Source organism: Kogia breviceps, chromosome 5, assembly GCF_026419965.1.
Source record: "Kogia breviceps isolate mKogBre1 chromosome 5, mKogBre1 haplotype 1, whole genome shotgun sequence".
NCBI classification, from domain to species: domain Eukaryota; kingdom Metazoa; phylum Chordata; class Mammalia; order Artiodactyla; family Physeteridae; genus Kogia; species Kogia breviceps.
The window spans coordinates 13,272,270-13,286,090 of NC_081314.1; the positions used below are offsets into that span (position 1 = coordinate 13,272,270).

Consider the following 13,821-nt stretch of genomic DNA (forward strand, 5'->3'; position numbering starts at 1 on the left):
AGTCTGTTCTAATATTGTTTTGGGTGAAGTATATGAAGAAAATTTGGTCTCACAGAGATAAGTAGTTGGAAATGAAGGGAGTATTTTAATAACCTTTTCAGATAATTTTGGATATTCTTATTTGATAACTATACCAAAACTCAACAAATGACAGCTTCTTAAAGCTTAGTAGCAATGTGGAATCTAACACTACATCAATGAACTTTTCCTACTCTGTTACATTAAAAACCAGTTGGGCTATCTTGCAATTGAAATAGATTTCTTTTACCTATGCATCATGGTTTTGTAACATCATGCATTGGACATTTGGAAAACATTGGTTCACTGAACGTAGTGCTATTAAAATATGTCCACATATTCTTTGGTCCTCCTCCTTTTAGGAGGTGGAGATTAATTTCCCTCTTCTTGAGTATGGGCTTTACACATGACTCACTCCTAATGAATAGAATGTGGTAGAAATTACGGAGTGTGACTTACAAGGGTAGATCATAAAAGACATCAATGCCTCTGTCTTGCTCCCTCTCTTCTGGGTCACTTGCTCTGGGGGAAGCTAGCTGCCATGTTGCGAGGATACTCAAAGCCCTATGGAAAGGTCCACATGGTGAAATACTGAGTCTCCTGCCAACAGCCATGTTGAGTGTGCCACCCTGGCAGCAGACAGTCTAGCTCCAGTCACACCTTCGAAAATGTGAAAAGGTGAAATAGGCAGCGGGGCCCAGACAGGCGTTGCTGAGGTCTGAGGGATGAGGCTGGGACTGGAGGGTCTGAAGAAGGAGGCTGACTTCCTCCAGAATCCGAGCAATTAAGGACATGTGCTGGGCGGATCCTATACAGCCATAAGGCTGAGGCCACAGGAAAGTTTTCCTCTTGGGGACCGGGACAGCAGGTCAGGAACCACACATTTCCACCCTCCCTGCTACTGTCCACACCCGTCCCCACTGCCCACAGCTTTGACTCCTGCAGCTACTGCTGGAAGAAGCAAAAGAGCTATGGGACCCACAGGGGGAGCCCTGTGGGTTATGCCCTTAAGGCCAAGGTCTTCACTTCTTCCCAGTGGAAGACAGGCAATGCAGGATTGGGAATAAGGGGTACCTGAGACCATCTAGCCATCGGCCTCTATCACCAGAGACGCCCAGAGGTGGGAAGAGAGCACGCAGCGGCGGGAGGGCGACAAAGCCGCAGCGGGCAGAGCGCAAGGCTGCAGCGGGCCTGATCGTGCGCGCCAGAGAGAACGGAACAATGCACTCAGGGATCTCGCCGGGTCCTTCTGAAGTCCCGGTTTCTCTGACTCACGAACGACCCCTGGAGGTAGACAATACTCAAAACCTCGCACCGTTCTACTCCCTCCGAAACCAACTCCACTGCCAGACTCACCTTAACTTCCGCTTTCAGGAAAAGAGCGCAGTTCCGGGGTGGGCCCCGCGAGGCTTTGTGGGAAATGGAGTGTTGGTCTGGAGGATTCTGGGGGTCGTAGTGCCCGCTGGTCCTTATGCGCACGCGCATTTCCGTCTGCACGTCGCAGCTTCCAATGCTCCGCGGCGCGGGACAGAGACGTGTGCGCTTGTGCGTGGGCTTCTGACCTACGGCGGCTTAGGCTTTGTCCTGTGGGTAGGGGTCCCGAGGTGGGACGTGACAGACGTCCTCTGTCAATTACAGTTGCCAGTTGTAACTGGGCAGTTACAGCAGTAAGTGATAATCTCCGTGATGGGAGGAGGGTTAGGAGCAGCGCCTAAGGGCCAAAGCTCGGGGTGTGGCATAGGACCAGGCCCAGGGGCGACGCATCTAAAGCCCGGGGCCTGAGAGCGCAGAGTTCCCAGTGAGCAGGGCTACGGCCATGCAGGGATCCTCGAGTCACACGGAGGAGATGGGCGTTATCCCCTGACAGTGTAAATCTGTTGTCTGTTTCGGGTGGGGCGCACTGCCGTCCTAACTTCATTTTTTAAGATCACTGTGGCTGCGGTTCAGAGGGGTGGCGAGGGGAGGGCATTGAAGACCGAATAGTAGTCCAGGGAGAGGTGATGGGAGCCGATGGTGACAGTGAACTGAGGGGATGACAGGGGGTTCAAGGAGGGGGGGGAGTAGAGGATTCCCAGATTTCTGGTGTGGGCTACCTCCCCCAGAGACTTGAGGGGGTCCACAAGTGAGCACACATGTGTAGATAGTCACAAAACTATTCAGATGTACACTGACCCAAAGGATATTGACGCACATAGCAACACGGCTCTGTTATGCCCACCCTCATGAGCACACTGGTGTGTAAAAATACACACAGCCACATAGCTCTTCGTAATCACACGCTGCCACATACTCCCTACCCCAGACAAAGGCCCTGGTAAATGTATCCTTTGTCTCGGCTCAAAGAGTCTCTGCCCAGAGCGGAGGGTGCCCAGCATCTTGGGCTAAGGGTAGCCTACAAACCAGAAGGACACACATTGATATCCTTGGGCCTCTCTCTGGAAAATGCACACACAGCTCAGCCTTTATTCTTCCACCCGGCTACATCCATGTCCACTGTAACCCTCGCAGTCTTCCTAGTTACCTTCTTGCCACCCTGGCCCGATGTGAGAGAGAAATGGGGCTTGAATTTAGGTAAGGGCTTTGCCTATCTGAATGTGTTTGCTGAGGATCTTCCCCGAGCAGTAGTTCTGAAGACATTTGCGTATCCTGGATTCTTTTGAGAATCCTGTGAAAGCTGTGAACCCTCTTCCGAGGTAGCACACATCTTTGTAGCCACACTATTTGGAAAACAGAATTGAAACCCATCTGTGGAGCCCTGGTTAAGAACCTCACTAGAGGTAGATCAGAAGGTCCGTTTCCTGGTTGCCCCCTCTGCTGTCTTCAGGTGGCTCTGGAGGGGAGAAGAGTAGGCCCCCAAGCCCGAAGAGGAATCAGGGTATGAGGAAGGGGCAGCCTCTCCTCCCATCCAAGTGTTAGCCCTAGTTAGAGCCAGGCTGTCAGTCTTGCCAGTCCTCTGCTGGTTAGTGGGTGAGTCAGCCAGGCAGGCAGTGCAAGCTTATCAGGGGTAGGGAATTCTCTGGCAGTCCAGTGGTTAGGACTCTGTGCTTCCACTGCAGGGGGCCCGGGTTTGATCCCTGGTCCGGGAACTAAGATCCCACAAGCTGTGTGGCCTAAAAAAAAAAAAAAAAAAAAAAGCTTATCAGGTGGTGTTGAGTTATTTAGGCTTAGTAGGTCAGTTAGACTGTAGGTCAATCAAATGATTTGTCATTTAGAAACTTAATCAGCCAACCAGCCACTCAGTTAGGATTAATTTTTCAGATGGACAGTAGTCCATCAGGATCCATCAGTGCAGGGAGCCAGTTATGAGACTGCTCAACAGCTGGTTCATCAGTTAGACAAAAGGGCAGTTGGGCTGAGACCATATAGAGTGTGTCTCTACTGACATCTTGAAGACAGCGGACACAGGTGGAGAGAAGAGTGGACTCCTAGGCCACCAGAGGGAGCTTCAGTTTGCTGGGAAAGAGGGAAAACTGCAGAACAGGGCCACACGGAGTTGCCACTAGAGGGCGGTGTGGCGCCCCTTCACGGGCACAGGGTGCCCCCTGACCATTTGTGGAAGACCCCGTCTCTGGCCAGCTTCTGAAGAAAGGCTCCTGAAAGGACTCCTCATGTGGGGAGTGCCTAGCCAAGACACACTTGGCTCCATGCTGGGAGGAAGCAGCCAGCTGCCCACCAGGAAAAGGACTTGCCGTTCCTGAGCACTAGGGAGGAGGGAGGATGGAGGAGGAGTGCCTCACTGGTGGGCCCAGAAGCAGGGAGGGGTGCAGCTTCCTACAGCGGAGCCCCCCAGGGCAGGATCTGTCTTCTGTCGAGGTGCACATCACTTCCTGGGCTGCTTCTCCTTCAGTTCCTCGAGGGGCCATGGAGGGGGCCTGACCAATGGCCTAAAGTCTCCAGACTCCCATTCCTTTGCTGAACGCTGCGCTCAGCTGCTGCTTCTGCAACGGACAGCCACTCTAATTAAAGCAGGAAGCTGGAGGTTAGACATAGATGATGACAGAAACGTGAGGAAAGGACGAGCCATGAGCTTCCTTTCCCTTGAGAAATAATGGAGATGTTTATATAAGGTGCCAAATACGACACTGTCACAAAGGCAGGACTCAGAAGATTCAAGTTCTTTCCTCTCCCAAAGAGAAGTGCACGAGCTCAGGGAGTTGTATCTCCCAGTTATGCCTAGAGCGTGATGCTGTGCCTCCAGGTGGGCTTCCTGGCTTTAAAAAATGCGCAGGGACAATATTCTGGTTCTAGCTGGTTTCGGTGAGTCTGCACAGTTAAAAAGGAAGCGTAAGTGGGGGCAGTAATGGAGGCTCCATCGTGGAGGTGACCCACGTGCACGGGGCTTTACCTGCGCTCTCTCGTGGGAGGTGCCATCCTGGTTTACAGGTGAGGCACCTGAGGCCTAGAGAGACTAGATACCTTGCCTGAGCCCTCATAGCTGGGAAGTGATACAGAACTGGGTTTGAACTCAGTCTGTGTGGTTCCAAAGTGCTTTCCTTTTCTGGGATCGGGGGAAGGGGACACAGGCGGGGAAGGGGAGGAGGGTGAAGGACTGGGGGTGGCTAGACCCTGAGGGAGAGTTGCTGGGGGTGGCTCTGGACAGGACTGTGCCTTTCAGAGACTCTGCAAACCTGACATCCCACATGGTGATACAAAGACCCTTTTTCTCTCTCCCAGGTGTGCAAAAAACCACACCACAACTACCATCTGTGAACAAGCCCTTCAGCCATGTAACACTGCAAGTAATAAAGCTGAAGTGGTAGGCGGGAGCCAGAGCATGAAGGGCCTGGTGAGTCACCTGAGGGAGCTTGGATGCTCTCTAGAAGGCAGTGGAGGGTTTTTAACAAGGAGTGGCATGATTTGATTTTGCACTGACGCAAAGGTACAATCCATATATGGCAGAAATACTGAGTATGTATTTAGTGCATATTAGAAAGCGCTCACACATACTTCACGTGGGGCTCCGGGAGGAATGTTTAACGTAATGGTACAGTGATCCTGAGCAAGGGCTCCGGGGTCAGGCTGGTTTGACTCCGTTTCTGTCACTTCCTGCCTGTGAGGCTTTGGCAAATGACCTCTTCTGTTTCTTTCCTCCTCTTACAAATGAGAGATGAGAACGACGATTGCCAAGCCACAGGGTTGCTGTGAGGATGAAACAAGGTTATGCTTATGAAACACAGCACAGCGCCTGGCATGTTAAAGTGCTCGGCGAACGCTGGCTTTTCCTCACCCCGTGCCTCGCCTGCTCCGGTTCCAATCCTGTCGGCCTCGTGTCTTTTCCCAGCCACTGGGTGACCACCAGGCCCTGCAGGCTTTGGTCTGCAGCATCTCCTCTTGCGTCCTGCCCGAGGGCTTCTCACATGCTCAGGTGGACCCACTCATGCATGTTCCACCCAGAAGCGAGGGAGACACAGCTGTGGACAGAGCTGAGGGATAAATGTACCCCCCCTTCCCCCAGGTGACCAGTGAGGAGGTGCATTTCACAAGGCTTCTGGGAGGCCCCTCGGCTGGACGGCCTCTCACCGTGGTCAGCTCAGTGTGCCTCCTCACGCTGGCTTTCCCCTCCCTTTCCCCCTCTCTGTCCTTCACCTCTGCTCCTGGGGACCACATTTCCTACTGAATACCTACACTTAAGGTTTTTTTTTCTCAGACTCTGCTTTTCAAAGGAACCCAGGCTAAGATAACCAGTATAAGATGATCCTAATTTCTTTGAAATGCTGCATTAGAAACTGCTAGAAACATGATCATCTGGAACAGCGATCATTCCCCGGGGTTGGGTGAACTCTTGCCTGCACCCCAAGTTCCCAGTTTTACTTATTCACTTGTGTGAGGGTAGAGGAAGGGGTGAGCTAAGGAAGCTGGGAGAGCTCTGTAGTCCAGCCCAGCCCTGAGTCTGCTACTCACTAGTGACTATGCCATCCTAGGCAGGCGTCTGCCTCTGAGCCTCTGTGCCTTTCCTGTAAAACAGAGATCATGGGGTCCTACTCATACTCTGAGACAGAGACTCTGTCAGTTGAGTGCTTGGCCCAGGGTCCAGCCCCTAATATGTGTTCAATAAACGGTGAGTTTTACTGTAACAGCCCTGTGTCTCCTGTCGCTTCCCGTGTGCTTACTTAGCTTCCGCAGTGACATAGTAAGCCTCTCATAGGCAGGGATAGAAGAACTTTGTGATCAACAGCTACGTTGTCTCTTTCAAACAAATGACTCCAGCTTTACTGCCCAGACTAGCAGAGGCCTTAGTCCTAGGGTTTGCTTGCCTTCCACTGCAGCTCAGTTCCCAGAAAGCAGACTCCGAGACAGATGTGGATGTAGGAAGGTTACTGGGGAGTGTTCTTGGGGTCGACACTGTGACGGAGGGGAAGGAAGCAGGATGGGGCAGAAGAAATGGGCTGCAGTGCAGTCACAAGGCCTCAACAGACCCCGTGGGGAGCATCAAAGCCGAGACGGCCCTTCAGGTTTCTCCCCACGTCTCTCAATCCCTGCCCCGCCCAGTCAGTGGATGTGGCTGCCTGGGAAAGAGGCACTGCCTGCCAGCCTGCACACTCCCAGCCACTGGGGAAAGAAGTCCTGAAGTGGGGAATCTGGGTTGGGTAGCATCCACCACACTTCAGTTCTAAGGGGTGGCTTTGGAGAATGTGACAGTCACTGCTGGTTCTCTAACCAGTATCCACTTTCCCCTTCTTCCTTATTAAGAAGGCCTGATTTGCTTGAGACAACAATGTGCCCAATAAAAATACTCCCTTTCCTAGACTGCTCTGCAGTGGCAGTGGCTTACAGGACCCCATTCTGGCCAGTAAGATGTAGATAGCAGCCTGGGTTCCTGATGACATGGTGGAACCACTGGAGAAACTGGAAGGCTTTATTTGCTTAATAACTGTAGACAGTTTTCTGTTGCATGTGACCAAACACTCCTGGATGGTTCAGAGATGCGTAATCATATTCTGCTTCAGAACGTGGGCCTTTGCGTTAATGGACGACAGCTTTGAGCCTCAGCTCTGCTGCATACTAGCTAGTTATGTGAAACTTCAGAGAAGTCACTCCATCACACTTCCCTTTTTCTATAAATTGGAAATCGACAGTACCACCTCATGCATGTCTCGTGCAACACTAGGGTAACCAACTTGTCCCTGTTTGCCTGGAACTTGCCCACTTTTAGCACTGAAAGTCCCGCATCCTGGGAAACTCCTCAGTCCCGGGCCAACCAGGACAGCTGGTCACCCTATTAAAACACTTCCCGAAATACCTACCTCCTTTACAAATGGAAGACTGGGTCCCGAAGGCTAACAATTATATTTGATGCTGCCCCCTAGTGGCTGAGTATAATATAACATCACTGCAAAAACGCGTTTGTAAAATTTTTCATGTAAGTAGTTTTTTCTTAACAAAAACTGTAACCAGTTTTTGGTCAGAGGCAGAGTTGGAATATTCTCCTAACCATTTAGATTTAAATTTATAGCTGTTGTAATCCCACTATATTTTAGTACTCACTGATACTCGCCAGCAAATACGGTATAGTGTAGGGTTATTGGGAGGACTAAAGGAGTGTAGGAAAGCCTCTGACACGGTGTGTCGCAGTCCGTGTGCTGTAAGTTTCACTGATGTCATGTAAACGTGGGTTAGACTCTGCACTTTGACTCCTCCTTTGAAAAGTGACTTCACCCTGATGAGACTGTCTCCTCGTTGAATTAGGAGTAATAGGACGTCCCTTGGAGCGTTAGATTGATAGAGATGTTTGTGCGGTGCCCCCCCCCCGAGGGAAGCAGGACCCCCAAAATACTGCCTTTACTACTGAGTTCCCCAGAAGCCAGGCCTCAGGCCACCCCTCTGTGAGGGGCTCTGCAGCCCTGGGAGGAGCTGTCCCGGGGATACCTCCTCCTCGTCAAGGCCACTCTCAGCTGGCAGTAGGGCTTCACAGGCCCGCAAGGCCTGACCGGACACTCTGATGAAGTCAGCTGGTTCCTCTTACGCCTGAGCTGGCCACTGGGCAGGCACTCTCCAGGGCGCGACCCAGCGCTCAGTTCAGGGGCCTCGAGCAATGGGAGCTAACTGGTGCCCGGGCCAGAGCTCTGAGCGAGCCCCGATCAACGCCACACCCGCAACGTAAACCCCAGCTGCCTTCCGCTTTCTTCGTATGTTGTGCTTAAACACGCTTAGACTGCTCTATGTGTCCAGAAGGCTTTCTAAAGATTCAGAGAAACGGAAGCATCCCTGCCTATCCCGCGTCAGCCTCTGTGAGTTCTAGAAAAAGGAATCACTCAAATCTTTCAAACATCTGATTCTGCTATAGCTACAAAGACCCTCAAATAGGCTTAACAGCAACATTGGATTAAGTTCTTCAATTCTATTTCTAAGTGAATTTAGAGAAAGAATATGTACTCCATTCACATTAATCAACACATACAGTTGCTGGTCTCTCTACTTTGTTCTGTGTACCTCAAAAGCCTTGTAGTCCTATTTTAGTACCTTGGCGTTACATTTTAATTTCATTCATTTTTAATGAAAATTTTAAAATGTCTCATCTATATCATGAAATCATGAATTATGCCTATAGCTATAAAAGAGCTGCCCAGAGCTGCCCGCCTTTCTTTCTTTCTCCTTCCTTCCTTTCTTTCCCTTTCTTTCTTTTCTTTCTTTCCTTTTTCTTTTTCTTTCTTTCTTTTCTTTCTTCCTTCCTTCTCTCTCCTCTCTTTCTCTCTCCCCACTCCTCTTTCTCCCTCTCTCCCTCTCGCTCTCTCCTCCCTCTCCACTCCCTCTCCCCCTCCCCATCCCCCCTCCCCACCTCCCGCCCTCTCTCCCTCTCTCCCTCCTCCCCCCTCCATCTCTCTCTCCCCCCTCCCCCTCTCTCCCCCCTCTCTCCCTCTCTCTGTACCCCCTCTCCCTTTCTCTCTCTCTCTCTCTCCCCCACCTCCACCCCCTCTCTCCCCCCCACACCCCATCTCTCTCTCTCCCTCTCCTTTTCTCTCTCTCTCTCTCTCCCACCCCACCACCCTCTCTCAATGTGGAACTCTCCAAGATATACTGTTATGGGAAGCAACTTAATGAGAAATATATCCAAGACATTTGTTAAAGGAGACCTCAGCTGGGTGCTCAGTGTTTTGTTTATGGAAATGAAATGTCTCAGAAGTTGACACTAAGGAGGAGACTTTAATGCCATGCATACCCAACGCCTTGGGAGGCAAAACCTCTATCTACACTTTTAATGTTGGCTCTTATGCAAAATATCCACCTTTACCAACAGATGTTGCGAATTGATTTTTAAAACATCTTCTGATTCACCTTTATTTTTAAGTCTTCAAGCTGTGTTTAGCAGTTCTGATTCAGAGAGATTGTGAGTGGGAACAACAACAACAACAAAAACCTGCTTATTTAGGCTTTAAATACTCGAGAGATAACACACAATTTTCAGCAATAAAAGAAGCTCTGGGGATAAATTTTCACCCAGTCCGAGGCCACCAGCTGTGACACATCCTCTCGGCCACGGAGCCCTGATGCTGCTGTCAGAGAAGGAAGCTGCAGCCCCTCTGCGGCCCAGTGCAGGACCGCCGTCCCTTCCCATCACCCCTGAGGGCCCGGCTTGGCCTGTGGCTGGCCACACTAGGCTGAGGCCTGGCCCTCCCTTACCCACATGTACTGTAGAGCAGTGGCCCCCAACCTTTTCGGCACCAGGGACTGGTTTCGTGGAAGACAGTTGTTTTTCCACGGACAGGGTGGGGGGGGGATGGGGGATGGTTCAGGCGGTAACGCGAGCGAGCGCTCCCCCCCCCCCCCCCCCCCCCCGCCGCTCACCTCCTGCTGTGCCGCCCCGTTCCTAACAGGCTGTGGTCTGTGGCCTGGGGGTTGGAGACCCCTGCCGTAGAGCTTTCTGATTTAAAATGTTTTTATTTGTTTTTTTAAAAGGTAAATGAAAAAAACATATGAACTCACGTGAAAGGAACTAGAGTGACTTACAGGTACAAACCGTGAGCTGCGTGAACGAGTAATCTTCAAAAATTTATTAATAGAAACGGATGTACTCAAATGCAACACTGGACGAAAAACAAAGAGAAAAGGCTGGAATATACCAGCGACACTGGGGGATCTCACTTTATATTTCTTCGCACAGAACTAGCACCATTTTAGTCAGAAGTCACAGGTTTAACTGTAATCGCTTCTAATATATAAAATACCTTACAAAGATTATTGAACAATCTAGTAACAAAGTTCTTCCCAAAACTTACTTAAAACTCAATTCGAATTTACCATTTGAAACACGAAAATGGTTTAAAAATCGATCCAATTCTACTGCTTTTCGAAGGCAATGAGCCATGATTAGTTTCATTGGAAGAAAGTGCCTGAATTCAGCTTCTGGCTCCCTTCTAACCCCCAAGCAGATAGAGTAAATTGAATATTTCATAGGAATCAGAGCACATCTAAAAGTGGCCTTAGAAAATATTTTCCTAGACTATAAAAATACTAAATGGAATACAAAAATTTCAGCATGTACAGCAAATAGACTACAGCAGACAAGTACTTAAGACAGACTCAGCACTATCTTATACCAGAGTCACCATGAACATCAAGTATTATTCTAATAAATTGTCTATGATTCATTTTGATTCAATGTTTATTTCCCCTCAAGTTTTGTTACGATGTCGGATACAGACCAGATCCTGTGTTTCTAGCAGAAGTTCCTGGAGGCACCACTGAGTAATTCCGGGCATTCAACTGGTTCTCTCGCAAAGTGCTGAAAGTGCAATCGTAGTAGTGCCTAGCTTTTAGAACAGGGGTCAGCAAACCACAGCCCTCGGGCCACACCTGGCCCACTGCCCGTCGTGTGCGGCCTCTGAACACAGCCATGCTTGTTCATTCACGTGCTGTCCGTGGCTGCTTTCAAGTTACAAGAGCAGCATCGAGTAGCCGTGACAGACGCTATATGTGGCCTTAAACGTCGACAATATTTACTAGTTGGCCCTTTACGGAAAAAGTTTGCCTACCCCTACTTTAGATAAATCACTTCAGGAAATTGTTCACTGAACAAGGACAAGGTAAGACTGTCCCAGATTAAGAAACTTTTGGCTGAGGTTGGCTGGTTCCATCATACAGTACCAAGGCGGATCAAAAGAACACATATGTGGATTGGCAGCTTTGGGTACTGAAGCATTATTCTGGCATCCTAAGCAAAGTCTGCCTATGATAAAGTACCTTCCTTTCTCTGTGAACTGGCCATCGTGTACCAAGTGACTCAAGTACCCAATTACAGCCACATATCCGCTGTTCAACCCTAAATCTACGTGGCCCCCAAGCATGATTTCCGGCCTTTAAAAATCACCTTGTACCCTTAGCAACCAAAAGAGCTGGAAGCGGACCTTTCCCATCCCTCCGTATGGGCATAGATTCTGTCAGCGCCGCACCACGTACCTTTTAGGGTCCTTCCCTGTGACACGCATCATAATAATTAGTGCTACCACTACCCAGGGCCACGAACATGTCCCTTTTGACAAAGCGGACGAAGTTTTCGAGGGGGCACATGGGCTTGGGAGACCGCTTGTGGTGATCCTGGCAGAACGAGGTGTGGAACGTGACATCGACACCGTCGTAGAGAATCCGGACGGAGTGCTCGCCGGGCTTCTCTCTGTCTTGCCAGAGCTCAAAGATCAACCTGGCCGCGAACCTCGGGAACCTGGCTTCTGTAAGGCCCAAGGCACTGAGAATCGGGGCCAGGGTGACGTCGTGCGCAGAGGAGAGAGCAAAGAGCTCTTCCTTCCGGCCCTCCGCCGCACGCCGCATGCGGCCCACGGTCTGGTTCAGGATGGGGTGGGCGCCCAGGAGCGCGTACCCCAGATACAGTTTCTTCTCCTGCCTCTCTCTCTCGTCCTCTATCTGATGCCTCTTGATCACCTTGAAGTGCTCCATGTTAACACAGCCGTTCCTGGTGCAGGGGAAGCTGACGTTGTGGCAGAGGAGGCAGAGCATGGCGTCTATGGGGTTGGCGGCCCGGAGCTGCTTGCTGGAGGTGTCCACGAGCCTGGCCATCTCCTCGTAGGTCCTCTCCAGCTGCGTGTTTTTCAAACGCAACAGGTACTGCCGACGCTGCTCCTTTTCCAGGTACTGGTTCCTCAGCGGGCAATAGCAGTTCCCCGAGCAGAACAGGGCGCTGGGCTGGTGCCGGAAATAAATCTTCTTCCAGTCAAAATCCGGGAGAAAGCCATACAGCAGAGCCAGCCCACTCTGCAGCGTCCGGCTTTTGCCAGTGGTCTCCAAGCGAAGCTGCTTTGTGGACCAGTCACTGGGCAGGAGTTTGTGTCTCTTCAGATAGATGTCCCTCAGCAGCTGGCCATTTTGCAGATGCTGCACAACCCCTGAAACACAAGAGTGCCACACGCTTGCCGCCTGACTACCAGCTTAGCAAAAGGAACAGCACGAGGAGTCGAGGCCCGTCCAGCTCTGGCATATGCTTTAGACGGCGGACGATGACACCCTCGAGCCTGGCCCCTAGCGCGTGGGAGCCCCGAGAACGGGCTTGGGGGTGCAAAGGGAGCCCCTCAGGCTCATCCACAAAGGGACGAGCAGGGTGGGGCCCTGTCCTCTGGACCCACGCCTTTCTGGGAAGCACAAGGACCATTTATCTGCCTTGATCCCTTCCTTTTGACTGGTCCCTCCCCTGGAGGAGGGTTGCGACTGGAGGGGCTCAGAGGGTAGGAACCATCGCACTGGTGGACGTCTAGGAGGTAACTGGCAGGGGCCTAAGGAGAGCTTTCTCCCTCCTGCCCTGGGACAAATCATGCCTCAGTGTGCCCGGGGAGTTCATGGAAATCTGTCAGGCAAGGAGAACAAGTCCCTTGCTGGCTGCCTGGTCCCCTCACTTTGGGGACGTTCCCTCCTTCACACCATCCTCCCTACTCTCCCAGCTGAAGGCTCTCTGCTCACCTTCTGGGTACATTCTGCCCAATCCTGCTAGGGCTTTACCTGCTCATCAGCAAGGACACTGTCTCTGTATGGATCTGGAATGATCTCCCAGATACTCAGAATATTTGGGGGGAAAAAAAGCAAACTGCAGAACAGTATGTTTATTATGCTGCTTTTAAATAAAAATGAGGGGAAAATAAGAACGCGTATTGGCAGCTGCCTGTGTTTCGCATAGAAAAATTTTGCAAGGATGCACAATGGTTACCTGGGGATGATGTGGGCACAGAAATGGGGGGGGGAGGTGGAACGTGGGTAGGAGCATGAATTTTAAGTTTACCCTTTAGTTGTTATAGTTTCAAACTACACACAGGAACTATACCACAGTATAGTATCTTGAAAAAAAAAAAAAAAAAAAAGGAAAAAACTGCAAAAGTCTTATCTTCAAGCAGGAGAAGGTAGTCCAAGATAAAAGCAAGCTCACCCTGCAGCCAACGGGATGGAATTTCAGTGCAAGATCTGCATTCTCTGAGAGCGTCAACCACAGGAAGGCCCTACAACCAGTAAGGCCACTTATTCGGATGCCCAAATGATTTGAAAAGCCCCACCACCAAGATGAGACAACTTCAGGCTGAAATGCGTGAGACAGAGGGAACGGTGTTGGCCCAGGAAAACAAAAAAAGGATGTCTAGGTCCTACTTTGAATGACGAGTACTGACAGCAGAATTCCCTGAGAGATCTGGGCTGGGGCAGGTCTTCGCATTTCCAAATGGCCCGCATAAGGGGACCAGCCATGAGTGACAAACATCCAGAATCTGAGTCTGCCCCCGTTCCCCTCTGGGCCTACCCTGTATTCTGAGGCTATACGTGGGCCAACCTTTCTCCTTTAATCCTCACAAAAACCCAGCAAAGAAGGCATATTAG

General features: G+C 50.7%; 1 protein-coding gene across 14 annotated transcripts in view; it reads right to left on the reverse strand.

The window, feature by feature from the left end:
- Positions 1 to 9,992: 9,992 nt before the first annotated feature.
- PXYLP1 (2-phosphoxylose phosphatase 1) overlaps positions 9,993 to 13,821 on the reverse strand; it is a 66,845-nt gene continuing 63,016 nt past the window's right edge. For all 14 annotated transcript variants that reach the window (XM_059063823.2, XM_067033640.1, XM_059063826.2 and 11 more), the window contains one exon: positions 9,993 to 12,353. In XM_059063823.2, coding sequence (XP_058919806.1) covers positions 11,416 to 12,353 — 938 coding nt within the window. In that variant the 3' untranslated portion in view covers positions 9,993 to 11,415. The remainder of the gene's footprint in view (positions 12,354 to 13,821) is intronic.